This window comes from Rattus norvegicus, chromosome 1 (assembly GCF_021556685.1).
Source record: "Rattus norvegicus strain SHRSP/BbbUtx chromosome 1, alternate assembly SHRSP_T2T, whole genome shotgun sequence".
NCBI classification, from domain to species: Eukaryota; Metazoa; Chordata; class Mammalia; order Rodentia; family Muridae; genus Rattus; species Rattus norvegicus.
In genome coordinates, this window is record NC_141534.1 from 91,850,166 (window position 1) to 91,875,757 (window position 25,592).

The 25,592-nt window shown below is 51.5% G+C and overlaps 1 protein-coding gene across 2 annotated transcripts in view; it reads right to left on the minus strand.

The window, feature by feature from the left end:
• Positions 1 to 25,592, minus strand: part of Atp1a3 (ATPase Na+/K+ transporting subunit alpha 3) — a 29,153-nt gene continuing 3,561 nt past the window's right edge. The window contains exons 2-23 of one of the 2 annotated variants that reach the window (XM_087612192.1): positions 24,187 to 24,312; positions 24,035 to 24,094; positions 23,689 to 23,892; positions 21,497 to 21,610; positions 21,254 to 21,388; positions 19,977 to 20,094; positions 19,595 to 19,863; positions 16,780 to 16,978; positions 16,596 to 16,705; positions 16,375 to 16,509; positions 12,945 to 13,137; positions 12,481 to 12,656; positions 12,260 to 12,396; positions 10,770 to 10,920; positions 10,307 to 10,475; positions 3,522 to 3,676; positions 3,304 to 3,427; positions 2,348 to 2,493; positions 1,795 to 1,925; positions 1,303 to 1,404; positions 738 to 829; positions 1 to 409 (exon numbers count right to left, since the gene is read on the minus strand). In XM_087612192.1, the coding sequence (XP_087468318.1) occupies positions 381 to 409; positions 738 to 829; positions 1,303 to 1,404; positions 1,795 to 1,925; positions 2,348 to 2,493; positions 3,304 to 3,427; positions 3,522 to 3,676; positions 10,307 to 10,475; positions 10,770 to 10,920; positions 12,260 to 12,396; positions 12,481 to 12,656; positions 12,945 to 13,137; positions 16,375 to 16,509; positions 16,596 to 16,705; positions 16,780 to 16,978; positions 19,595 to 19,863; positions 19,977 to 20,094; positions 21,254 to 21,388; positions 21,497 to 21,610; positions 23,689 to 23,892; positions 24,035 to 24,094; positions 24,187 to 24,312 (3,075 nt within the window). In that variant the 3' untranslated portion in view covers positions 1 to 380. 2 annotated transcript variants of the gene reach the window in all.

Sequence of the window (25,592 nt, forward strand, 5' to 3'; positions counted from 1 at the left end):
TCTTTTCTCTCCCCACTGATATATTTGATAATTGTTCAGATTTAGAACCGGAGATGGCATTAGCCAGGAGACAGGGCCCAGGGGTGTAAAAAAGAGCCCAGGGAGAAAATGAGGGGCAGGGCTGCAAGGGAGAGAGGGGGAGAGACACAGAAAAGGGAAGGAGAAGAGAGGCAGGGGCTGTGGGGGGAGAGAAGCCAGCCAGAGGGAGAAATGAGGGAAAGTGAGAGGTAACCGAGGTGTGGGAGAGGAGACTGGGCCACAAGGAGAGAGGGGGGCCATGGGGAGAGAAGGCCCCTCCCCCCAGAGTACAAAATGGGGGACCGGAGAGGGCTGTCCTGGGCTGGGGGGCAGGGAAGACATGGGCGACGTGGTGGCTGAGGTCAATAGTAGGTCTCTTTCTCCACCCAACCTGGAAGGACACAGAGAGGAAGTGAGAGAGGAAGGCAGGCAGGAGAGCCATCTTAACAAGGGGCATTGACACAAACACAGGTGTGGTGGCAGGTCTGTCATCCCAGCACTGAGAAACTCAGGGCAAGAGGGACATGATTCACGCAGCCCGAGCCGCCTAAGGAGAACCTATTTTCAGACGTACAGTCACACTTGGAAAGAGAGTGAAAGGGAGTGGGGGAGAGGAAAGAGGAAGAGAAAGGACACTCTGAGAGGCACAGGGAGAAGGAGCCGCCTGCCCTCTGCTTCCCCTCCCAGCCTTTTACTGCCCCTGGCCATGCAGCCCTCACCCCCGGGGTTCCTGCGCAGGATGAGTTTGCGAATCTCATCATAGACGAAGATGAGGAAACTGTAGGGGAAGGCACAGAACCACCAGCTGGGCCTGCGGAGATGAAAGAGGAAAGGGGACACGGAAGATTTATTATATTGGCTGTGTGCGTGTGCGCGTGCGTGCCTGTGTGTGTGTGCGTGCGTGCGTGTGTGCGTGCATACATGCGTGTGTGTGTGCATGTGTGTGTGCGTGTGCGTGCGTGCATGTGCGTGCGTGTGTGCGTGTGTGTGTGTGCGTGCGTGCGTGTGTGTGTGTGTGTGTGTGTGTGTGTGTGTGTGTGTAGACCAGATGGCCAGTTTCTCAGGATCTTTGATGCCCTGGATCCTGAATAGGGCTGGGATCTGCAGTGTCCCTCTGTGAGGATGGTGGGGAGACTTGGTGGCATCACCCTAGGGGTGGCAACAGGGGATAGGGGACAGGACATCCAGAGAAACACCAGGGTAAATGGGTCAAAGATTTAAGTCTGAGGTGGAGGCTACAGAGGGTATGGGGGTGTGGAGTTCCCACGTGGACCGGGCACTCACTTGAGCGGGTACATGCGAAGGGCCACATCCATGCCTGGGCAGTAGGACAGGAAGGCAGCGAGGGCCGTTTCCTCAAACAGTCCGAAGATCAAGATCTTATTCCTAGAGGTACAGGTGAGAGGCTAGACTTGGGGCACCCCACACCAGGCTCCCCTGACCCACAGAGACAGAGGCAGACAGACACTCAGACACAAATGGACATGAATGGACCACAACGCTGAGTCACCAGCCAATGATGATAAGGAAGTGAAGGAGGAAGGAAGGAGAGAGGGGGAGGGAGAAAGAGAAGTAGGGACAGGTTCAAGGAAGCAATGGCAAAAAGGGACATCTGGGGACCCAAGGCCCCCTCCTCCACCCACATAGACAAGCTTAAGGTCTAAAACACGAGACCCTCAAGAGGAAATCAACAGAGGCAAAACAGAAAGTGAAATGAGGGAGGAGAGATTCAGGCAACCCCCAGACCCAGGATGGGGTGCAGCTGCAGGCCCTCACTTCATGCCCTGCTGGAAGACGGAATTCCTCCTGGTCTTGCAAATGATCAGGTCAGCCCACTGGACCACCACTATGCTCACGAAGAAGGCTGTGTGGCACGTGAACTCAACCACCTTCCTCTGCTCATAAGTCTACAGAAACAAACACACAAAAAACCAAATGATATGAGAGTTGGGTTGCATCCTAGGACCACACCCCAGGCTCCCTCTCCACCCTGCCCTCTGTGCTGGGTTCCCAGGACCTCAGACGTGCCCTCTTTCTTGGATTCATAGCCTCTTGGGACCACTGAAAGAGGCATGTGTTCCAAGAAGAACAAATAATTAGACAGCCTTAATCATGTCCCTGTGGGTCTCCAAGAAGGACAGACAGCAGCCTGGCTTTGAAGGGATGGGCAGGTTTGTGAAAGAAAGCCTGAGCTGGGCTATGTAGGGAGTCCCAGAGGTCCCTTATTCAGGGCGAGTGGTTGGCTACAGCCCTCAGGACAGAGGGGTGAGCATGGGACTGGGGGTAGATGTTGGTCTGCTGCTGAGGCTCAATGCCCAGCCCCACTCACCCACTGCTGCCCGTAGCTGTCTTCCAGGTCGTTGACAGTGCGGTCATCCCAGTTGAGCCGGATGCCCACCAGGTTACCGGGCAAGAAACCATTTTCTGCCAGGATGACAAAGTAGGAGAAGAAACCACCGAGGGCCTGGATCATCCCTGGAGGGGAAGGGAGTGGAGGGGAGGATGAGGCAGGAGCTGGCAGCTCCGTGCTCCCCCAACACCAGCCGAGACCATCACAGCAGCCTGTGGACTGCTCCATTAACTTGCCAAAGCCACGTCATCTCCAGCCCCTGGTGGTTGGGTCCTGAGATGGCCACCACGGCGGTCCCCTTGGGGAGGGGGCTATCCATATGTATGACTCCCAGGCCCACTGTTCCCTGACTGGGAGCTTCCCAAACACTGTAAATACCCCAGAGGAACCCGACTTAATCCCACAGGGCTGTGACCCCAGCTGTTCGGAGACTGGGACATGAGGATGAGCTCAGGGCCTGGCCGGGTACCATCATGAATCAAGGTCAATCTGGCCTATTTAGTGAGACCCCATCTCAAAACAAAAGGTAAGAGGTCTGGGGATGTACTGGGGCAAAGGGCTTGCCTGCATGCGGTGAAGTCCCGGGTTTAACCCACAGTTAGTAAATGCCTGTAACTCCAGCACTTGGGAGGTAAAGGCAGGAGGATCAGAAGTTCAAGGCTGTCGTGCCCACTCAGTGAGTTGGAAGCCAGTGAATCGGTTATCTGAGACACAAGTACAACGAGGCAGCCGAGAGGAGGCTAGACTGGTTGCTTCGGCCTCATGGGCTTTGCTCTCTTAGACTTTCTAGGGCTCTGCTTACGTGCCTCCCCACACCCCCCAAGAAGTAGAAGAGGGGGGATGTAGGTCTCTCGCCCCATACTCTGAGCCCTCAGACTAGGCACACTTCCACTCTGCTGGACTGGCCCTTGACTCTGAGCCCCGGCAGTCCTCACCGATCTGCCCATAGGCCATGCTGATGAGCCTTTCGTTGACCAGTTTGTCTGTGCGTGGGTTCCTGGGCTGCCTCTTCATGATGTCACTCTCTGCAGCCTCGTAGGCCAAGGAGATTGCAGGGACCTGGACCGGAGAGAGGCATGCTGTGTGAACGGGGAGAGAGAAAGCGCAAGCCTGTGAGGGTGGCCCTCCCCTCCCCTAAGTGAGCCAGGCTTACCATGTCGGTGCCCAGGTCAATGCAGAGGATGGTGATGGTGCCAAGGGGCAGTGGGATGTTGGCCATGATGAAGAGAAGGAAGGGTGTGATCTCAGGGATGTTGCTGGTCAGAGTGTAGGCGATGGATTTCTTCAGGTTGTCAAAGATCAGGCGGCCTGTACAGGGAGGAGCAGGCTTAGAACTTGGGGTCTACTGGAGCCCCATCTCCTTTCCTGTCTAGAACTGACATTTTTAATATAGAGATACTAGAGATTGAACCTAGGCTTCCTGCATGCCAGACAAGGCTCTACCACAGAGCCATGCCTCCAGCCCCTCACTGGGCGATTCTAGGCAGGGGCTCTACCACTGAGCCACGCCCCCAGCCCCTCACTGGGGGATTCTAGGCAGGGGCTCTTTCAGTGAGACCTTCTACCCACATACAGACCTTTGTATGCTATCTAATTTACCCTCACCCACTCACATTCACATCTACACCTCTGGACCACAGCCACACCGAAGGTGTGGAGTCTGGTAGCCTCTATCAAGGTTAAACATCCTTAACCCTGCTTCCAGGTTTACACCCAAGAGAAATGACTGTTTATGTTCACAAAGGTTTTCCATGGCATCGTTCATAGTAGCCTCAAGCCAGAGCCAACCTTGAAAGTTCAAGCCAGGTGAGCAGACCCTAAACTGTGGAGCCTTACAGAAAGGGAAAGGGAGACTCACGAACCTACAGGTGAGTCTGAGACATTACACTGAGTGACAAAGGTCAGACCCAGGGCTGCGACTGTAGCTCAGCTGGGAGAGTTTGTCGAACACGGGCAAGACCTTGCGTTCAACTCCTAGCACCACAAAACAAACAAACAAACAAACAAACAAACAAACGAACGAACGAACAAACCAACCAGGTGTGGATACTGAACCTGGTGGCCTTTAATCCCAGGGCTACCTAAGACCTGTCTCAGATTAATATTGAAACAACAACAAAGAAAATCAAGAAAAAAGACTAATCCCACTTATATAGAAGACAACAAGCAAAACAGTGAATCTGCAGTGCAAGTGGTCAGGCCGGGAAGGGATTTTAATGGAGAGGAGTGTCTGTCTGCCTGTCTGTCTGTCTGTCTCTTATTTCTACAGTGTTGTGAATCAAACTCAGGACCTTTTATATGCCAGGCAAGCCTTCTCTCAATGTTGTTTCTACTGTCTAGAATCTGGAGAGCGTATGGGTGTCCCTACATGCAAAACCCTATCAAGTTAACTTGTGACACTCACGCCTGATCGAATGCTCAATCACAAACACGCCATCAGTATGATGCACACCAGGTCAAAACCTAAGAATTAGCATGGCCGGCCCCACCCACGGTCTTCCCCATGTATCAAGCTGTAGGGAAATCATTAAAAAAAAAACCCACTTTTGTTTTATTGGTTCTTTTTAATAACCCACTTTTAAAACTGTCAGGTGCGATAGTGCACAGGAGACAGGAGAATTAGGAGCTCAAGGTCATCCTGAGCTACATAGTGAGGTCAAAGTTAGCCTGGGCTACATGAAATACCATCTTAAAAAAAAAACAGGCAGTAGACTAAAATAGGCATTTCTCAGAAGAGAATACACAAATAGGCCAGGCATAGCAGCACATGCCTGTGATTCTGGCACTCAGGAGGCAAAGGGAATAAGGTCAGAGCAACTCTGAGCCCAAGCCGGTCTAGATAGCAAGTTGCAGGCCAGCCGGGACTGTACAGGCAGCCTGTTTCAACAATAAAACCAGTGCTGGATATGGCAGTGCACGCCTCTAACCAGGGCACTTGGGAGACAGAGGCAGCTGGGTCTCCAGGAATCCCAGGCTGTGCAGAGTGATACCTGTCTCAAAAAGCAGAAGGAAGAATATTAAAAATGGGACTGGAGAGATGGCTCAGTGGTTAAGAGCACTGACTGTTCTTCCAGAGGTCCTGAGTTCAAATCCCAGCAACCACATGGTGGCTCACAACCATCTGTAATGAGATCTGATGCCCTCTTCTGCTGTGTCTGGAGAGAGCAACCGTGTACTCACATAAAATAAGTAAGTCTTAAAACAAAAAAAGAATATTAAAAACAAACAAAGCCCAGAGGTGGGAGTTAGTGGTGGCACACATCTTTAATCCCAGCACTTGGGAGGCAGAGGCAGGCAGATCTCTGAGTTCCAGGCCAGCCTGGTCTACAGAGCAAGTTTCAGGACAGCCAGGGCTACATGGAGAAACCCTGGCTCAAGAAATCAAAACCAAACAAACAAAAACAAAGAAGATACACTGTATTCAATATCAGGGCTGCACCACTGGGGAAGCAAAGGGCCGGGGATACAAAGTAAATTAACCAGCAATGAGACATTACATTACCCCAGTAAGGGTAGCTACTATCAAAATGACAAGACTGGTGCTGGAGGGGAGGCAGGGAAAAGGTCAGGACACACATTAGGTGTGGCGGTGGTGGCCCACTGGCGGGCATAGCTGCCTTCCACAATGTCAATTAGTACAGCTATCACGGAAAATAGCACACAGGGTTTCTTTTTTAAAAAACTTAATAATGGGGACTGGAGAAATGGCTCAGTCGTTAAGAGCACTGGCTGCTCTTCCAGAGGTCCCAGGTTCTCTCACGGTGACTCACAACTGTTCCAGTTCCAGAGGATCTACTGCCCCCTTCTGGCCACCATGAGCACTGCACGCATGTGGTGCACAGGCATTAACATGCAGACAAAACACCCACCCACACAGCCCAAATAAAATAATTTAAAAGAATTTTAAAAAATGAAATAGATGGTAATGAAGGTCTCTGTGCTGGGCACAGGAGCCCAAGAACCACATGATCTCCCTCACATATGGGATCCGAGAGTTCATTTTATTCGGGTGTGGTGTTACGCATCTGTAATCCCAGTACTCAGGAAGCCTTCCTTGGCAGGGAGATTGCCTTGAGTCGAAGGCCAGCCTGGACTACATGGTGAGCTTTTGTCTCAAAAATTCCCCACCCCCTAAAAAGGGGGCTCTGAAGAGCGGTCTCCATGGTTAAGAGTGGATGCTGCTCTTGCTGAGGACCCAAGTTTTTTTGCCAGCGTCCTTGTAAGATGGCTCCCACCTGCTCTAACTCTAGCTCTGGGACATCCAGCACTCCTGGCCTCTCTGGGTCCCTGCACAGGTGAGAGCTGGCCTAAGGTACGATGCGGAGGAACGGGTTATGGTGTAGCTCAGACATAGCATGTGCTTGAGAAGCACAAGAACCTGGGCTGCATCCCCAACACCATTAAAAGGGAAAAAAAAATCCACAGACGTAGGAAACTCCGGTATGCTGCTGTGGAACTGGTCAATCGTAGATTACACACAGCAAATGTCTCAAAGGCCAGGAGAAAAGGCGCCGAATATTTTCTCCCCTAAGAAGTGTTAACTGGGGGCTGGAGAGATGGCTCAGTGGTTAAAAGCACTGGCTGCTCTTCCGGAGGTCCTGCGTTCAATTCCCAGCAACCACATGGTGGCTCACAACCATCAGTAGTGAGTGGGATCCAGTGCCCTCTTCTGAAATCAGCTACAGTGTACTCATATAAAAAAAATCTTAAAAAAAAAAAGAAATGCTAACTGGGGAGACAAATGCGTGTAAGCTCATTTAACCGGTCACTAACACGCACGTATATCAAAATATCACATTAGCAGCAACCCATTAGGAGCTACAATTTTTCGTAGTCTCATGTAGTCCAGATTGGACTCAAACTTCTGATCTCCCGACCTTTACCTCCTAAGTTCTAGGATTACAGGCATATGCCACCCAGCAGCTGGAGTTTTGTTTGCTTTGTTTGTTTGAAGACAGAATCTTACACTCTTTGGCTGTCCTGGAACTCACTATGTAGACCAGGCTGGTCTTGAACTCAGAGATCCACTTGTTTCTGCCTCCCGGGTGCTGGGATCAAAGGCTCGGCTAGCTGCTTTTTAAAATTATGTGTATATGGGTTTGTATGGGGGTGAGTGTCGGTTGCTCTGTAAATGAGTGCAGTGCCTGTGGAGGCCAGAAGAGGGCACTGAAGCCCCGGAGCTAGAATTAAAGACACTAGCGAGCTGCCTGGTGTGGATGCTAGGAACCACACTGGGGCCCTCTTTTTTTTTTTTTTTTTTTTTTTTTTTTTTTTTTTTTTTTTACACTGGGGCCCTCTTAACGGTTCACTCTTAACTGCTGAGCCATCTTCAGACCTCATCTTTTTTTTTTTTTTTTTTTTTGGTTCTTTTTTTTCGGAGCTGGGGACCGAACCCAGGGCCTTGCGCTTCCTAGGTAAGCGCTCTACCACTGAGCTAAATCCCCAGCCCCAGACCTCATCTTTTTCAAGGTGGGATCTAGCTGGGTAATGCCAGCTGGCCTGGAACTAAGTCTTTTGCCAAGTATTACCTGCATACACCAAGCACGCCTGGTTAATAAGTGTACTGTCCATGTTTTTATGTCTCGGTTAAAACAAATCCAGCCAGTTATTGTGGCTCACACCTGTAATTCCAGCACCCAGAAGGCTGAAGCAGGAGGGTTGCTCTGAGTTCAAGACCAGTCTGGGCTACCTACATAGTGAATTGCAGGCCAGCCTGGGCTACTAACTGAGACCCTGTCGAAACAAAACAAAACAACAAAACAAAACAAAACAAAGGTTTTGGCACAGTGGTCACTGTACCAAAGACCTCTGCCCTCCCTCATGGTGTCCTCGTGAGATGATCATTTTCCTCTCACGAAGCTCTTTGCTCCTCTTTTTTTTTTTTTTTTTTTTTTTTTTGGTTCTTTTTTTTCCGGAGCTGGGGATCGAACCCAGGGCCTTGCGCTTCCTAGGTAAGCGCTCTACCACTGAGCTAAATCCCCAGCCCCTTTGCTCCTCTTTCTAAACTGTTCCTAAGGAAAAAGGATTAAGGAGGCTTCCAGGGACACCGCACGCACGCACGTCGGAGTGGGCAGAGAAGAAGTTGGCTCGCTTGGAGCTGGATGACAATAATAGGAGATGCCATTCACTGTATTTTCAGTATCTGGAATTTTCCTTTGGGGAAGTTAAAACCCCACCAACACCACCTCCAGGTCTTGCCCTTGTGGCTTGTCTCTCTGTCTCTCCCCTCTTCCCCCGCTCCCCCCTCTGTCTCCTCCCACCTTTTCCTCTCCCCCTCCGTCTCCTCCAGAACACCCCCACCCCTGTGCTTTTCTGCTGAACCACACCCCCAGCTCTCTTTGTAAGTTCTGCCTTTGGAGGCAGTAGTAAGTTCCAGTAAGCTGCACAGGGTTGTAGATCCCGCTCAGCCTCCAGAGTAGCTTGGGTTACAGGCCTGCACCACCAAACTGGGTTCTGTGGGTTTCCTAGCACCTCCCCGAATTCGTTCTTTACTATGTGTTGATCGTTTTAGATTACTTGTTTCCCAGCCTTGAGAGCAAGGACTGACCTAGAGTGCACCCATCAGCCTGCATGATGCCAAGGGCAGAGGCCACTTAGGAGTGCCGGCCTTGTCCAGCAGAGATGTCTAGGGAACGAGAGAGGTAGCTGGGCTTTACCCTGGGATGCTGGAGGCAAGGGCTAACGGCATCTAGCCTGTCCCAGCGGGCTCAGCTTTATTGAGTCCACTCTGGGCTTTATTTGTGTTGAGACAGGGTCCCAGAGCCCCGGGAATCCAGAACTCATTTTGTATGACTAGGCTGGCCTTAGACTCACAGAAATCCTCCTGTCTCTGCCTCCAGAGTTCTAAAAGTGTGGAACTACCACATCTGGTTGACTATGCCTTTTATTCCCCCCCAAGACAGACTAAACTATGTATCTCTGGTTGTCTTGGAACTCACTCTGTAGAACAGGCTGGCCTTGAACTCACAGAGATCCACCTGCCTCTGCCTCTTGAATGCTGGGATTAAAGGCGTGCAATATCATAGCCCTGCTTATCATGAGTTTTTGTTTGTTTGTTCATTTGTTTTGTTTTTCCTTTGGTACTATGGATGAAACTCAAATCCTGCACATGCTAGGCGACTCCTGTGAGTTATCGATTCAGTTCATTGTAGTACTGACCTTTTTATCCCTCCCTCCCTCTTCCCTTCGTGTGTGTGTGTGTGTGTGTGTGTGTGTGTGTGTGTGTGTGTGTGTGTGTAACAGGGTCTCACCCATAGCCCAGACTGGCCTAGAACACACAGCAACTCACCTGCCTCTGTCCCTGAGCCCTGGGCTTATGAGGCATCACCCACTCCCAGCAAATGCCATTCCCAGCAAGGAGTGACATTTCAGATGGGGTTAGACCCAGGGGTAAAACTGATACAAGCATAAACAGTTATTCTTCCATAGTGAGAACATGGTGTCCCTAATAGTTTTATACGTTTTCTGCAATTATCGATGTAATTATTGACAATTAGATAAAATAAAACATGAACCAGCCTTCTTCATGCCTACACTAGACCTTCCAGGAGGTGGGGCTGTCGTCAGTCAGCTCTGCAGTGGGACTTCCCTGCCATACCATCCCAGCCCCACACCAGGCCCCCACACCTAACCTCGCAGGACCTGACATTTATCTGCCTTTGACCCCCGTCCCAATCCTTTCAAATGTCTCAATGTCCACTCTGGAGGATGACTGAAGCCCAGCCCATGTCAGGAGAGGGCGCCTTCCAAACCTCCCAGGATCCTCTGCTTCACAATGACTACAGGTCCTATACTGTACGTCCACTAGACTGCATGATTGACCGAAGCCAAGCCTGCCCTGCGATTCCCATGCAGCCTTGGCCTGCTCCCCTCCCTAAAGCTTCTATTCTAGCAGTGACTCAGACCCTACACCCCACCCCCACCCCTGAGACCACTCACCTTCCTCCACACCAGTGACAATGGAAGCAAAATTGTCATCCAGCAGAATCATGTCGGCAGCCTGCTTAGAGACATCAGAGCCAGCAATGCCCATGGCCACCCCAATATCAGCCTTCTTCAGAGCAGGGGAGTCATTCACACCATCGCCAGTCACAGCCACAATTGCTCCCTGGAAGCAGGAAGGGTGAGGGTGAGAACCAACTCTTCAGACCCAGCCCTCCTCCCTCAGACCAGGCATCCAGGCCCAGGTTTCCTCCCTCAGACTCAACCCTCTTCCCTCAGACCCAGGTTCCAGGCTCAGCCCTCTTCCCTCAGACCAAAGGACCCAGGCCTAACCCTCCTCACTCAGACCTAAGGTCCAGACCCAGCCTTCTTCCGTCAGATTTAGGATCAAGGCTCAGCCCTCCTCCCTCAGACCCAGGGGTCCTGGGCTCTCCTCACTAAGACTGGTTGGGGAACTCACCTGTCTCTGACAGCCCTCCACGATGATGAGCTTCTGCTGAGGGGAGGTTCGGGCAAAGACGATCTCAGTGTGGTTCTGTAGGATCTCGTCAATCTGCTCAGAGGTGAAGTCCTTGAGGTCGGTGCCATGAATCACACAGGCTTTGGCATCCCTGAGAAGAGCAGAAAGTGGCCAAGGCAGAGTGAGGAGTTGGGGAATTTGATAGGAAGAAAGAGAGACAGGACAGAGACAAACCATGGACAAGGGAGATAGAGGAGAAGGTCTGAGGGAGGGACATGATAAGGTTAGAGACAGCCAAGCCTGAAGGGCCAGAAATAGGCACACGAGTGCATGGAACAACAGAAGAGAGACAGAGACAGGTACAGGGACTGAAAGGCTGGAAGTCAGAAAAGCCAAACACAAATATACAGATGTATAGGGGGGCAAAGCAAAGAAATACGGGGCTTCCTTTAATCCTTGACAGCACGTGTTTGTGACTATTTATAATCTAAGCATGAGGCAGGGGGATGCATGCCTTTAATCCCAACCCTTGGGAGGTAGAGGCAAGCAAAAGTTAAGAGTTCTAGGCCAGTGCGGTCTACATAACAGGTTCTAGGCCAGCCAGGGCTACAAGGTGAGACCGTGTCTCAAAAGAAGTACTTATCTATAATTATTTGTAACCTGATCCCCCTCCCCAATGTCATTTTTTGTGGTTCTAGGGATGGAACCCAAGGCCTTTCCTTACTAGGCAAGCATTCGCCTCTGAGAGACACCCCCAAGCCCCTCGTTGGGGGATTCTAGAAAAGCACTGTCTCTGAACTACATTCCTAGTCCTTAGTGTTTGGAGACAGGATCTTGCTGTGTAGCTCAGGTTGGCCTCAAATTAATGATCCTCCTGCCTTCTCTTTTGAGTGCTGGCGTACAGGTGTGCAGCACCATACCTGGTTTTACTTTATTTTATATTTGTATTGCTTAGGGCAGTACTGAGGATGCAGACCAGGGCCTTGTGCATTCATTTTCCACAAGTGCCTCTTCCCTGAACCCTATCCTCACCCTCGTAGCGTGGTTTTGTTTGTTTGGCTGGTTTTCTGGTGTCGCTTTTGTTTTTTTGAGAGAGGGTCTCACTGCATCACTGTGGCTAGCCTGGAACTCACTATGTAGCCCAGGCTAGCCTCAAACTCAAAGAGATCTGCCTGCCTCTGCCTCCCTAATATTGGGATTAAATGTGTGAACCACTCCACCCAGTTCCTTGTAGAAGAGGAAGAAGCCGGGACTCAGAAAGCGTGACTGACTTGCTTACAGTTACACAGCGGGTGAGGAGGAGCGAGGAGGAGGGAAACTCAACCTCTCAAAACCCCTGTGGTTGCTTCTCTTACTCTGGGAGAATGATGGATCCAGGCCCAGGAGCAGATAGGAGGGTCCCAGAGAGGAAGGGAGGAGTTAGAGGAGTAAGATCTGTGTGGTGACTGCCTCTTCGACCCTGCACGGCCTGGAGGGGGTGTGGCACTCACCTGGGGTTGACCTGGCTGACAGGGATGTTGAGCCGGGCAGCGATGTCCTCCACAGTCTCGTTACCCTCGGAGATGATGCCTACACCTTTGGCGATGGCCTTCGCAGTGATGGGGTGATCGCCGGTGACCATGATGACCTGTAAGTGCTGTGTTTTAGGGACGGCCTGGGCTCCTGCATAAACACCCTGACATCACATCTACCCGGCTGCCCCAGGACCCACCTTGATGCCTGCACTGCGGCATTTGCCCACAGCATCAGGGACAGCTGCCCGGGGAGGGTCGATCATGGACATGAGACCCACGAAGCAAAGGTTGTCTGTGGTGAAGTTCACGTCATCACAGTCAAAGGCAAAGCCCTTGGGGAACTGTTCCTCCGGCAGGTAGTAATGGCAGAAACCTGGTGATAGGGACACAGAGGGCATATGAAGGAAGGCGCCAGCCTCAGGACCTTCATGGCTGCATCCCATTGCTCGCAGCAATGGGGTGGATTGCTGGGGTCTGGATTCCCTGCAGTCTCCCCACACAGCCATTTGTTTCTCAGCAATGGCCTCATTAATCTGTTCATTAATTAATTAATTAATTAATTCATTCACACTCTCATTCATTCACTCATTCATGGTGTGCCTCCTGTGCTCTAACAGGCCCTTAGAGCTCAGCGTGTTCCTGCCCCACCCATAATACACACCCAGCACACGCTCGCCCAGGCCACCAAGCTCCAGGTAGGCGTTCTGGAAGGCCTCCTTCATCTCCTCATCCAGAGGCTGCTCCTTGCCCTGCAGGAGGATGGTCGCACAGCGGTCCAGAATGCGTTCAGGGGCGCCCTTCATCACTAACAGGTATCGGTTGTCATTGGGGTCCTCAGTCTCATGGATGGATAGCTGTAATGAAACACAGTGTATGCTTAGACCATGCAGGGACCCAGAGGCTGCCTGTACTCAGCTAGGGAGAGCACTGTCCCAGTGCCAGGATAGGACAGATGTCTAAGAGCATCTTGGCATTGTTCTACAGCAGAACAATGGCCTAGAATCCCCCAGTGAGGGACTGGGGGCGTGGCTCAGTGGTAGAGCCCCTGCCTAGAGTACCCCAATGAGGGCTGGGGGCGTGGCTCAGTGGTAGAGCCCCTGCCTAGAATACCCCAATGAGGGACTGGGGGCGTGGCTCAGTGGTAGAGCCCCTGCCTAGAATCCATCAAGAAGAGGTAGGGGTGTGGTTCAGAGGCCAAGCCTTGCTAATATAAGGTCCTGGTTTCCATCCCTAGTCCCAACGAAAATTAAAACCTAAAGGGAACCATAAGTCAGTGAGTGAGAAATGCGGCCACACTGATAAAGAGCTCAGCATTTCCCAAAAGGTGCCACCAGCCCAACTGTCCATCAACAGATGAACAAGATGTGACATTCACACAACGGAATGCATTTTCTTTTCTCCCACAGCAGCTGGGCATGGTGATGGTGGCTCCCATCTACAGCCTTAGAATATGTGAGGCTGAGGCAGAGAATCACTATGAGTTTGAGTCAGGGCTTTCCAGGGAGCTCCAGGCCAGACTGGGTTATAGTGTGAAGCCTCATCTTAAAAGATAGAGAAAGGGGTTGGGGATTTGGCTCAGTGGTAGAGCACTTGCCTAGGAAGCGCAAGGCCCTGGGTTCGGTCCCCAGCTCCGAAAAAAAGAACCAAAAAAAAAAAAAAGAGGGGGGCTGGAGAGATGGCTCAGTGGTTAAGAGCACTGGCTGGTCTTCCAGAAGGCCTGAGTTCAAATTCCAGCCACCACATGGTGGCTCACAACCATCTGTAGTGGGATCTCATGCCCTCTTCTGATGTGTCTGAAGACAGCTACAGTGTACTCATAATAAATAAGTAAATAAATAAATAAATAAATAAAATTTATTCATGTTCTTATTTTCAAAAAAGTCAAGAGGAAAAAAAAAAGTCAAGAGGTATGGCCAGGTGTGGTGGGCACACCTTTAAGCCCAGTGCTCAGGAGGCAGAGGCAGGTGGATTTCTGTGAGTTTGAGGTCAGCCGGGACTATAGAGAAAATTCCAGGACAGCCAGGGGTACAGACAGAAACCCTGTCTCAAAAGGGGTTGGGGGTGGGGTGACAAAACGTCAGGAGGAAGCTGGTAGAATGGCTCAGTGGTTAGAGGTGTTTGCTCTGCCAGCCTGAAGGCCTGCGCTCATTCCCTGGAACTTCCACATAGGTAGGAGAGAACCGACTCCCTCTGACCTCTACACCAACCTGCACTACAAACATACACTAATAAAAGTCTTTTAAAAAGAGTGAGGCTTGGGTAGACGTGTGGATGGATCCTTGAAAAAATGACTTTTAAAAAGGCCAAATGTTACACAATTCCTTTTTTTTTTTTTTTGGATGAAATGTCCGGAACAAGTGAATCCACAGAGACAAAAAGTAGGTTAGCATCTGCATGAGGCTGGGGGCAGGGTGTGCAGGCGAAGGGATGGGTGGTAGCTGAGAGGTTGTGGGGTCTCTTTCTGAGGCTATAAAGATGACCTAAACGTAACCGTGTAGGTCGTCGCCTGTGTCCAAGTATAGCATAGGCACTCATGGTAGGTGAGTTGTAGCTTTGCAATATGCATCAAGTCCCATCTGCTCTCCTCTGCTTCCTGTCATGGTTCTCGCTGACCTCGGAGACAAGGCCGGGTCTCCCCCCACAGCCCTTGGAGCCCCACAGCTCTGTATGCCTTGCCTGGGTTCCCTCACCGCACAGTTCAGGCAGGTTGCACTCCTGCCGCAAGACCTTTGCACGTGCCACTCTCTGAACCCTCTTTCCTTTATACCCTCAGGGCTCCTCCTCTCATCTGTTGAGTGTCTGTCTCCTAGAGCTAGTACCTAGAGCTCACCACCTCATGTACCTGACTGAGTACCTAAAACAAGACCAAAAGCCTCAAAAACATATCGGGAAAAATGTGTTGAAATTGCTACCCTTACGCTTGAGATGGTGGCCAGGACCCACCCTCTACTTTAGGGAGCTCTTTGCTCCCGCATCTCCCGTTTCAACTTCTCCTATCCCTCTCCCCCACTCTGGCTAGCATCATCCTCAATTTTCTAGATGGGAACTTAAAGCACTAATTAATAAAAAGTTAGCATCTTGCCCCAAAGCTGTAAGGGAGTGGAAGAGAGGTGGCTGCATCTGGGAATTATAGAGAAACCACGAGGTCCCTGCTGGCTGTCCCAATGCTACTGGTAATGTGACTACTTCCTCTGGTCATGATGGCCACCGTCATAGGACAGTTCCAGAGGCCTTTACCCACATAGGATGGTACAGTGATGGCTAGGGCTGTGCTAATGGTGGTCAGTCGCTAAGGGTCCCTCATGGAAGGGTGGGAAGGGGAGAGTCACTCGCTCGCCCACCCTCGCCTTCCTCCCACAGCTGGTCGGGAGCTGGGACTCCAGTAACTCAGCGGCATGCATGAGTCACCACCCGCTCTGGGTGGTACAGCTGTTTTTGAGTCACTGTAAGTCGTTTCCGCCCCTGTTCCTATAATTAACTCTAACCATCCCATTCTTTTGCCAAGCTGCGCCAGGGTGAAACCATTCCTTGGTCTGTTAGCGTCCTACCTATCTGGACTGCCTGTGGGTTTATTTACGTATTTTTCCTGTTTCGAGATAGGGTCTCATATAGCCCGGGCTGGCCAGGAACTTGCTGGGTACCTGAGGATAGCTCCGAGCGCTTACCTCCACCTCCTCGGTGCTGGGATTACAGCCCGTACCATTATGCCTGACTTCCCCGTTTTAAGACAGGGTCTTACGTAGCCCAGGCTGGCCTCGAATTCACTACGTAGCTGAGGATAATCATAAACTCCTGATCTTCCTGCCTCTACCTTCCAAATGCTGGGCTCACAGATGTGCACGGACACATCCAGCTCAAACATGTATTTTATTACTATTGTTATTTTTTCTTTTTCAAGACAGGCTTTCTCTGTGTAGCCCTGGCTGTCCCGGAACTCACTCTGTAGTTTTGAACTCATAGAGATCTGCCTGCCTCTGTCTCCCCAGGGCTAGAGTTAAAAGTGTGTGTCACCATAGCCCAGCTAAACAGACATTTCTTTATAGCGTCCCAGGAGAACTCACACAGCACCCGGAGCTGGAGCTCCCTCGTACCTGGTATTTGTTAGTGGAGTTGAAGGGAATCTCGGCCACTTTCTTGTTTCGTTCGCGCATCAGCTTTACGGAACCCGAGGACAGCTCGATGCACTTAAGCAGGGCGGACTCTGAGGCATCACCCGCCACGTCCCTCTGCGGCAGGAGAGAGCCGGGTGGGTCAGCAGGGCAGAGTGGGGAGGTGGGATGCAGGGTCGGGGTGGGCAGGCAGCTGCACCCACCTTGAGTACAGGGATGTTATCCTGCCCGCCCTTGAAGACAGCCCGGTTGCAGAGACCGGCGATGTGGGACAGGGCCACCCAGGTGTGTGAGCTCTTGTCGAAAGAGGTCCCTGTAGGAGTCACATGTGAGACCAAGAAACTGCTGGAACACGTGCCCCAGTCCCCACGCAGAGCCACCACTGACCTGACTGATCCTCAGTAGTGTCGGCCTCGTGGATCTGGTTGTCAAACCACATGTGGGCGACGGTCATGCGGTTCTGGGTGAGGGTGCCGGTCTTGTCGGAGCAGATGGTGGATGTGGAGCCTAGCGTCTCCACCGCCTCCAGGTTCTTTACCAGACAGTTCTTCCGAGCCATGCGCTTGGCGGTCAGCGTCAGACACACCTGAAGGACAGGAAAGGACAGGGGAACTGCACTGATTGATGTTCACAGCTCACCTGCCCGGTCTCAGCTCAGGGGGAGCACCCAGGGCCGTGGAACGCCTGTTGAATAGCAATGTCGGGGCCGCAGGGGTTAAACAATAGACAGACTCGGAGGTGGCCCCCAAACACATGCTAGAATGTTCTGGGAGGCTCCGTGATGAAGAGCACATACTGTTCTTTCTGAGGACCCGCGTTTGAGTCCCAGCACTACACCAGGCAGCTCACAACCGCCTGTAACTCCAGCTCCAGGTGATCTGATACCTTTTCACTCCCCCCCCCCCCCCCGCTCCCAAATAACAATTAACATTAAGAAAACTAAAATGGGTTTTTAAAAAAGATTAGTATCGGGGGCTGGAGAGATGGCTCAGCGGTTAAGAGCACCCGACTGCTCTTCCAGAGGTCATGAGTTCAATTCCCAGCAACCACATGGTGGCTCACAACCATCTGTAAAAAGAGATCTGATGCTCTCTTCTGGTGTATCTGAAGACAGCTACAGTGTACTTATATATAATGAATGAATAAATCTTTAAAAAAATATATATAAAAGATTAGTATCTTTTAAAAGAAAAAACAAAACAAAACAAAACAGCAGTATCTACCACAGCAGGGAGAGTAAACTTGGGGCTCGGGTGGAATATTATATACTGGTGAAAAAGAGTAAGTTATTACTGTCTACAAGCACACGGATGGAACTCAGTAAAGCAGCATTCAGTTAAAAAGAGCCAGATAGAGGCCTGGAGAGATGACTTAGTGGTTAAGAACACTGGCTGCTCTTCACTAAGTTCAATTCCCAGCAAGCACATGGTGGCTCACAACCATCTGTCATAGAATCCGATGCCCTCTTCTGGTGTGTCTGAAAACAGCTACAGTGTACTCATATATAATCAATAAATTAAAAAAAAACAACTATTTTTTTTTATTTTCTATGTGTTCACTGTCACTCAATTCAGACACACCAGAAGAGGGCATCTGATCTCATTACAGATGGTTGTGAGCCACCATGTGGTTGTTGGGATTTGAACTCAGGACCTCTGGAAGAGCAGACAGTGCTCTTAACCTCTGAGCCATCTCTCCAGCCCCCAGTATGGGGTTCTTAAAGTAGTAATAAACCACTATATTAAAAGCAAAAAACAAAGAGGGAGGAAAGGAAGAAAGAGGGAGGGAAGGATAGAAGGACCATGTTTAAGCAAAGCACTCACTGCGTGTGTCTGAGGTGGGGCTGATGACTGGGTATGGGGGGGCAGTGGCACATTACTTTATTCAGAACAAAAAGGCTGACAAGATGGTTCAGTGACTGAGAGGGCTCGCTGACAAGCTTGATGACGGGATCCCAAGGCCCACATGGTGGAAGGAGACAAAGTTGTCTGCACACCTCCACATGGGGACCACAGTGTGTACACACTGCGCACACACAAACGTACACCGTGTGCTGCCGTGCTGGGCCACACAAATGTAATAAATACAAGAAAAACCTATCGGTTTCACTTTTGCCATGAGTGGGTGCATCCTAACTTTGTGGGTTGAATTAAAAGCACGAGGGGCAGGGGCTGGGCCGACAGCTCAGTGGTTAAGAACATTTGTTGCTCTTGCAGAGAACACAGAGAACACACCCACATGGTGGCTCACGACTGTCTGTAACTCCAGTTCCAGGGGATCCAGTGCCCTCTTGTGACCTTCAGGGGCATCAGGTATTCACATGGTGCACAGACATCTACACCAGCAAAACACTCAGACACATAAAATAAAGTGATTTAAAAAAAAAAAAGTAAGGACTGGACAGATGGCTCAGTGGTTAAGAGCACTGACTGCTCTTCCAGAGGACCTGAGTTCAATTCCCAGCTTCCACATGGTGGCTCACAACCATCTGAAATGGGATCTGATACCCTCCTCTGGTGTGTGTGAAGATAACAAGTGTACTCATATACATAAAATAAATAAATATAAAAAAAAGCGCTGGGCGTGGTGGTGCACACTTTTAACACCAGCACTTGGGAGGCAGGTAGGTCTCTGAGAGTTCGAGGTCAGGTTGTTCTACAAAGTGAGTTCTGAAGCTACACAGAGAGAACCTGTCTTGAAAAACCAAAATAGGGCTGGAGAGATGGCTCAGCGGTTAAGAGCACTGACTGCTCTTCCAGAGGTCCTGAGTTCAAATCCCAGCAACCACATGGTGGCTCACAGCCATCTATAGGGAAATCTGGTGCCCTCTACAGGCAGGCGGATAAATATGCAACAGGGCACTCACACTAAATAAATAAATAAAAAAAAAAAAAAAAGAAAAAAGAAAAAAGAAAAAAGAAAAAAGAAAAAAGAAAAAAGGAAAAAAAAAGAAAAACCAAAATAAAATAAAATATAAATAATAAGATAAAATAATAATGGTGGGGAAGGGCTGGAGAGGTCTCAGCAGGGAGAGCGCTTGTTGCTCTTACAGAGGACCTGGGTTCTGCTCCTAACACCTACATGGTACCCAACCTTTTGTTAGCTCCAGTTCCAGGGCATCTGGCACACCGCAGACCCAGGGATCAGACCCCCATCCCCTCCCTCAGACCCGGGGTGACTGTCCCTTGGGGTCCCGCCTTACCGTGACAGTAGCCAGCAGCCCCTCTGGGACATTGGCCACAATGATACCGATGAGGAAGATGACAGCCTCCAGCCAGGTGTAGCCCAGAATGAGGGAGAGGATGAAGAAGGAGACGCCCAGGAACACGGCCACGCCAGTGATGAGCTGGATGAAGTGCTCGATCTCAATGGCGATGGGCGTCTTGCCCACCTCCAGGCCTGAGGCCAGGGTGGCAATGCGGCCCATGACGGTGCGGTCACCTGTGGCTACCACCACACCACGAGCGGTGCCTGCAGGACCAAAGGGAGAGGCTCAGGTCGGCTGGGACTCAGAAGGCTGCAGGTACCCCACCTCCTGAGCCACATCTCTGGTTTTGTGTCCTTGGGGGTCCCCTCCCCTTCACCTTCCACACAGTTGGTGGAAAAGAAGGTGATGTTCCGGGTCTCCAGTGGGTTGTCGTGTGTGCAGTCCGGGGAGCGGGTCTGAGGCTCAGATTCGCCAGTCAGGGAAGAGTTGTCCACCTGCGGATAGAGCAGGGAGTTATGTCCAGCACAAGCCCAGGATCAGAGACCAAGGAAACAGAGGTGGGAGTGGGGTGGGGCCTGGAGTAGAGCCTGTCCCAGGAAGTTACAGAAGAAAAGCAGGGGAGCCCTGTTTGGCCTGAGGTATCTGGGAAAATGGAGGCAAGACGTTGAAAGAGAGTAGAAAGGCCCAGGTCAAAAATCCCTCAGAATTTCTGTGGGATGGGCCAGGGCCAGAACTACTAGGTTGAAGGAAGGCTGGGGCCTGGACCCCTGGGTCTGAGGGAGGAGGGCAGGTCCTGGACTACTGGGTCTGAGGGAGGAGGACTGTGCCTGGATCCCTAGGTCTGAGGGAGGAGGGCTGGGGCCTGGACTACTGGGACTGAGGGAGGAGGGCAGGTCCTGGACTACTGGGTCTGAGGGAGGAGGACTGTGCCTGGATCCCTAGGTCTGAGGGAGGAGGGCAGGTCCTGGACTACTGGGTCTGAGGGAGGAGGGCTGTGCCTGGACTACTGGGACTGAGGGAGGAGGGCAGGTCCTGGACTACTGGGTCTGAGGGAGGAGGGCTGTGCCTGGACTACTGGGACTGAGGGAGGAGGGCAGGTCCTGGACTACTGGGTCTGAGGGAGGAGGGCTGTGCCTGGACCCCCTAGGTCTGAGGGAAGAGGGCTGGGGCCTGGACTACTGGGTTTGAGGGAGGAGGGCTGTGCCTGGATCCCTAGGTCTGAGGGAGGAGGGCTGGGGCCTGGACTACTGGGACTGAGGGAGGAGGGCAGGTCCTGGACTACTGGGTCTGAGGGAAGAGGGCTGTGCCTGGACCCCCTAGGTCTGAGGGAAGAGGGCTGGGGCCTGGACTACTGGGTCTGAGGGAGGAGGGCTGTGCCTGGATCCCTAGGTCTGAGGGAGGAGGGCTGGGGCCTGGACTACTGGGTCTGAGGGAGGATGGCAGGTCCTGAACTACTGGGTCTGAGGGAGGGGGGCTGTGCCTGGACCCCCTAGGTCTGAGGGAAGAGGGCTGGGGCCTGAACTGGGTCTGAGGGAGGAAGGCTGGGACCTGAAATTCTAGGGTCGGTCTATAGGAGAAATTCAGAGATTTTTTTTCCTCCTTATTCCTCAGAAAAAAAAAAAATCAGAGCTGGAACCCGGGGCATTGCCTCACCTTGCAGCCATGGGCCGAGATGATGCGCAGGTCAGCGGGCACCCGGTCGCCACCCTTGATCTCCACCAGGTCCCCGACCACCACCTCCTCCGCATTCACCTGCATCTTTTCACCTTCCCGGATCACAAGGGCTTGCTGTGTGACACAGAGCAGTCACCTCTCAGACTCCGTCTGCCTGGGAGGGAGTCCCTGGGCACAGCCCACCTGGCCACTCCCTCCTGTCCCCTTCGGAACCCTCTTTACCTGGGGAACCATGTTCTTGAAGGACTCCATAATCTTAGAGCTCTTGGCTTCTTGGTAGTAGGAGAAGCAGCCGGTGATGATCACCACAGCGGCCAGCACTATGCCCAGGTACAGCTGCGGGGACACGCCGACAGGGCTTTACCGCAGCTGTCCCCACTCCCCACCGACCTCCATCCCCGGGCCACTGGAGTCTGCGAGGGAGCTTTGTGAACACGTCTGTGTCCTTGCTCTGTGTGGTGTGTCTGTCTGCTTGTATGCCTGAAGGCCTCATCTTGCCTTTATAAGAATGTTTATTTGTTAGCTGGACTTTTTGTATTTTGTTTGTTTGTTTGTTTGTTTGTTTGTTTGTTTTGAGACAGGGTTTCTCTGGGTAGCCCTGACTGTCCTGGAACTCACTAAACCAGGATGACCTTGAACCCACAGAGATCTGTCTGCCTCCGCCCCCCAAGTGCTGGGATTAAAGGCAGGTGCCACCTCTACCTCCAGCCTCTGGCCTTGAACTTTTGATCCTCCTGGGCTAGCCTCCCTGATGCTGGCCTCACAGGTATGGGCCACCATGCCCGGCTCTGTAGATCCTGTTTTTGTCCAGGCTGCACGTGTGTGGTGTGACTGTGTCTATATGAGGTGACCGTAGGACCTGTATCCTCCTGTTGGGACTCTCCAGGATCACTCCTGTGTGTTCGAGTGTGTGTCTGAGTGGTTGTGTGAGGATCTGTGTCCACAGATGTGAGGTTCGCCAGCCTTGTCTCACACCTGTCTCCTCTGTGGGGCAGATGATCATCCTCTCTGGTCATTGTCAGGCTGTGACCACTTGGTGGCACCTGTCTCCAGGTGCTGAGGTCAGAGAGCCTTCGACCAGAACTGTAACTCACTTCCTTTTCTTTTTAGTCAGGGTCTCATGTAGCTCAGTCGGCCTTAAAGTCCTGATCCTCCTGCCTCAGCCTCCCCAGTGCTTACACAACAGGCTTACATCACCAAATCCAGTCAGTCCTGTGTGGTGCTAGGGACCAAACCCACACTATGTAAGGGCTCTACCGTGTGAATGACACAGTTTTTCTTTTTTTATAATTAAAAAGTGAGTGTAATGCACTCTTTTGTGTGAACAAGGTTGTGTGTGTGTGTGTGTGTGTGCGTGTGTGTGTGTGCATGTGTGCACACACCGTGGCATACTTGTGGAAGTCAGATGACATTTGGTATTGGTCTTCACCGTCCATTTTGTTTGGGAGAGGGCCTTTTGTTTGTTTGTTTGTTTGTTTGTTTGTTTTTCGGAGCTGGGGACCGAACCCAGGGCCTTGCGCTTCCTAGGTAAGCGCTCTACCACTGAGCTAAATCCCCAGCCCTTGTTTGTTTGTTTTAAAGATCTATTTGTATATGTGTATGAGTGTTTTGCCTACATATACGTTTGCACACCATGGTACCTGGTGCCACAGAGTCCAGAAGGGGACACTGGACCTAAGCCCTGGAACTGTATTATAGAGGGTGGTGAGCGACCATGTGAGTGTTGGGAATCGAACCAGGTCCTCTGCTAGGCAAGTTCTCTGAGTCACTGAGCCCCATGCATCTCCCTCCCTCCCTCCCCCCTTTCTCTCTCTTCCCTTTCCCTTCCTCTCTCCACCCCCCTTTTCTCTCTCTTCCTCCTCCCTCTCGCCATCCGTCTCCCCCCCCTCCCTATAGGCTGACCTGTGAGCTTCCACGAATTCCCCTGTCTTTGCCTATCTTCCCACAGAAGCCCTGGTACTACAGATACGTGCCAGTGTGCCCCGCTTCGTGTGGGTGCTGGGGATTTAAACGCAGGCCCTCCTCATTGTGCAGCAAGGGCCATTTCCCTAGTCAACACTTTTTGAGACAGGACTCTGCTATGAGGCGTAGGCTGGACTCGAATTCATGGTCTTCCTGCCTCAGTTCCCTGTGTGAGGGGATAGCCATTGCGTGCCACAACATGTGTCCTCTATGAACGCAGAGAATTGAGCCTAGGCTCTCATGAAAGCTTGGGAAATAAATACCCAGCCACCGAGCCACACCCCAGCTGTTTTAGGCTGCAGGGAGCTGCCATTTCTTTATTTTTTGACCTTGTTTTCTCAGAGGCAATGGTGGCAGTTGGATGGTGTGGGCATGGGGAGTCTAGATGAGCTGTGGGTGTGTTCCTCAATGTGTGTGGGCTTACACTTGCCAGGGTGCTGGGGCACACTCACATTGTCACCGGAAGGGTCATCCTCAGTCCCTGCCTGGATGCCATAGGCCAGGAAGCAAAGGATCGCCCCGATCCACAGCAGGATGGAGAAGCCACCAAATAGCTGTCGGCAGAACTTGACCCATTCTGGGGTGGTGGGCGGTGGTGTGAGGGCGTTAGGCCCATCCCGGGCTAGGATCTCCTGGGCTTTACTGTGTGTCAGACCCTAAAGAAGACATGGGGCTCATATAGAAACCTTCCCTGAGAAGCCCTGGTACCCCAAATCAAAACCAGCACCCACGAGTACCCAGAGCCCTCCTCCCTCAGACCCAGCCCCCAACGTCAGCCCTGGCTCCGCCCATCCCCACCTGCACGCAGTCGGTATTGTATTTCCGGCAGACCTCTTCTACTGACATCTTGTGCTCTGTCTGAAGAACGATATGGGGGAGATTGTGAGACACAAGTTCTCCGGGCACGGGGGACTATTCTGGGATGGCACTGGAGAGGGGGCGGCACTTACCATAGCCACTTCCTTCTTGAGGTCATCCAGGTCCCGGCGCTCTTTGGCCTTGCTCTTCTTGGGCGAGCTCTTGTCATCTTTTTTGTCCTGCGAGGTGGCGACACGGTAGCTGTCAGAACCACCAGACTGCGGGCGAGAAGGGGTTCCAGAGCGACACCGGCCCTGCGTGCCCTCTTGGCCTGGCCTCTGTATCTCTAGACTGGGGTTATCTCTGTGTCTGTCAGGGTCTCACTGTGTCTGGTTCCAGGTATTTCTGGGACTCAAGGTCCCTGTCTGTCTCTCTTCCCTCGTGTCTATGAGTCTCTCCCCTTTGCCATTTTATTTTCAAAAAACATTTATTTATTTATTTATTTATTTATTTTTATTTATTTATTTAGTGTGTGTGTGTGTGTGTGTGTGTGTGTGTGTGTGTGTGTGTGTCCCTACCATAGTGCACGGGTGGAGGTCAGAGGACAGCCTTTCACTGTGTGCTTGTGGGGGGGTGTCAAATGCAGATCATCGGGGTAGGAGGAAAACCCCTTTGCTCAGTGATTCTACTCTCTGTCTCATTTTATTTATTATTAATATTAACACTATTTTAGGAAATAGGCTCTTATTTTTTTAGCCAGGGCTGTCCCAGAAATCGCTATGGATCCCAGATGAGAACTCATAACAATCCTCCTGCCTCAACTTCCCAAGTGCTAGGACTATGGCCATAGACTACCATGTCTGGTGTGTGTGTGTGTGTGTGTGTGTTCACATTTGAGACAAAGTCCCATATAGTGTAAGCTAGCCTTTACCTCCCTATGTAGTCACCTCTGCAGGGCTGGAATTACTGTTGGAACCCACAGCTCCGTCCATGTAAGGCAGACAGGCACGCTGCCCACTGAGCCACCCTCCCGGCATTCTGTGTCTTTCCTGGTTTTGTGGTTAACTCTTTCTCTCTGTGTCCCTGGGTCTGCATTTGTTATTTGCCAGCTCACCTCTGTCTCTTTCTATCTCTGTGTCTCATCTAAGCAGCGTCTCTCCTTTATCTCTCCTCTCCTCCTGCTGTCTCTGTCTCTCTTTAGTTCCCGGTCCTCCCTATCCCTGAGCCTCTGGGGTCCTCTCTTTCCTGGAGTCTGCTGGGATTGCAGATGGTCTCTGTGGACCTGTGTTGGCTATTGTCTTGCTCAGCTTGGCGTTGTCATTGTCATCTTTTGAGGGCGTTTCCTGAGATTACTGTCAAGCTCTTGCCTGTGTCTCCCTCTCCTCTGGGTTCTCTGTTTTGATCTAGATCTTTCTCTCTGTCATTGTCTCTGCTGCTATCCCACGCTGAGATCTTCCACTCTCCCTCTCTCTGTGTCTGTCCCACTCTAGGGTCTTCTCTCTTTCTCAGAACATTCTGTCTGTCTGTCTCTGTCTATCTATCATTTATCTACCCATTC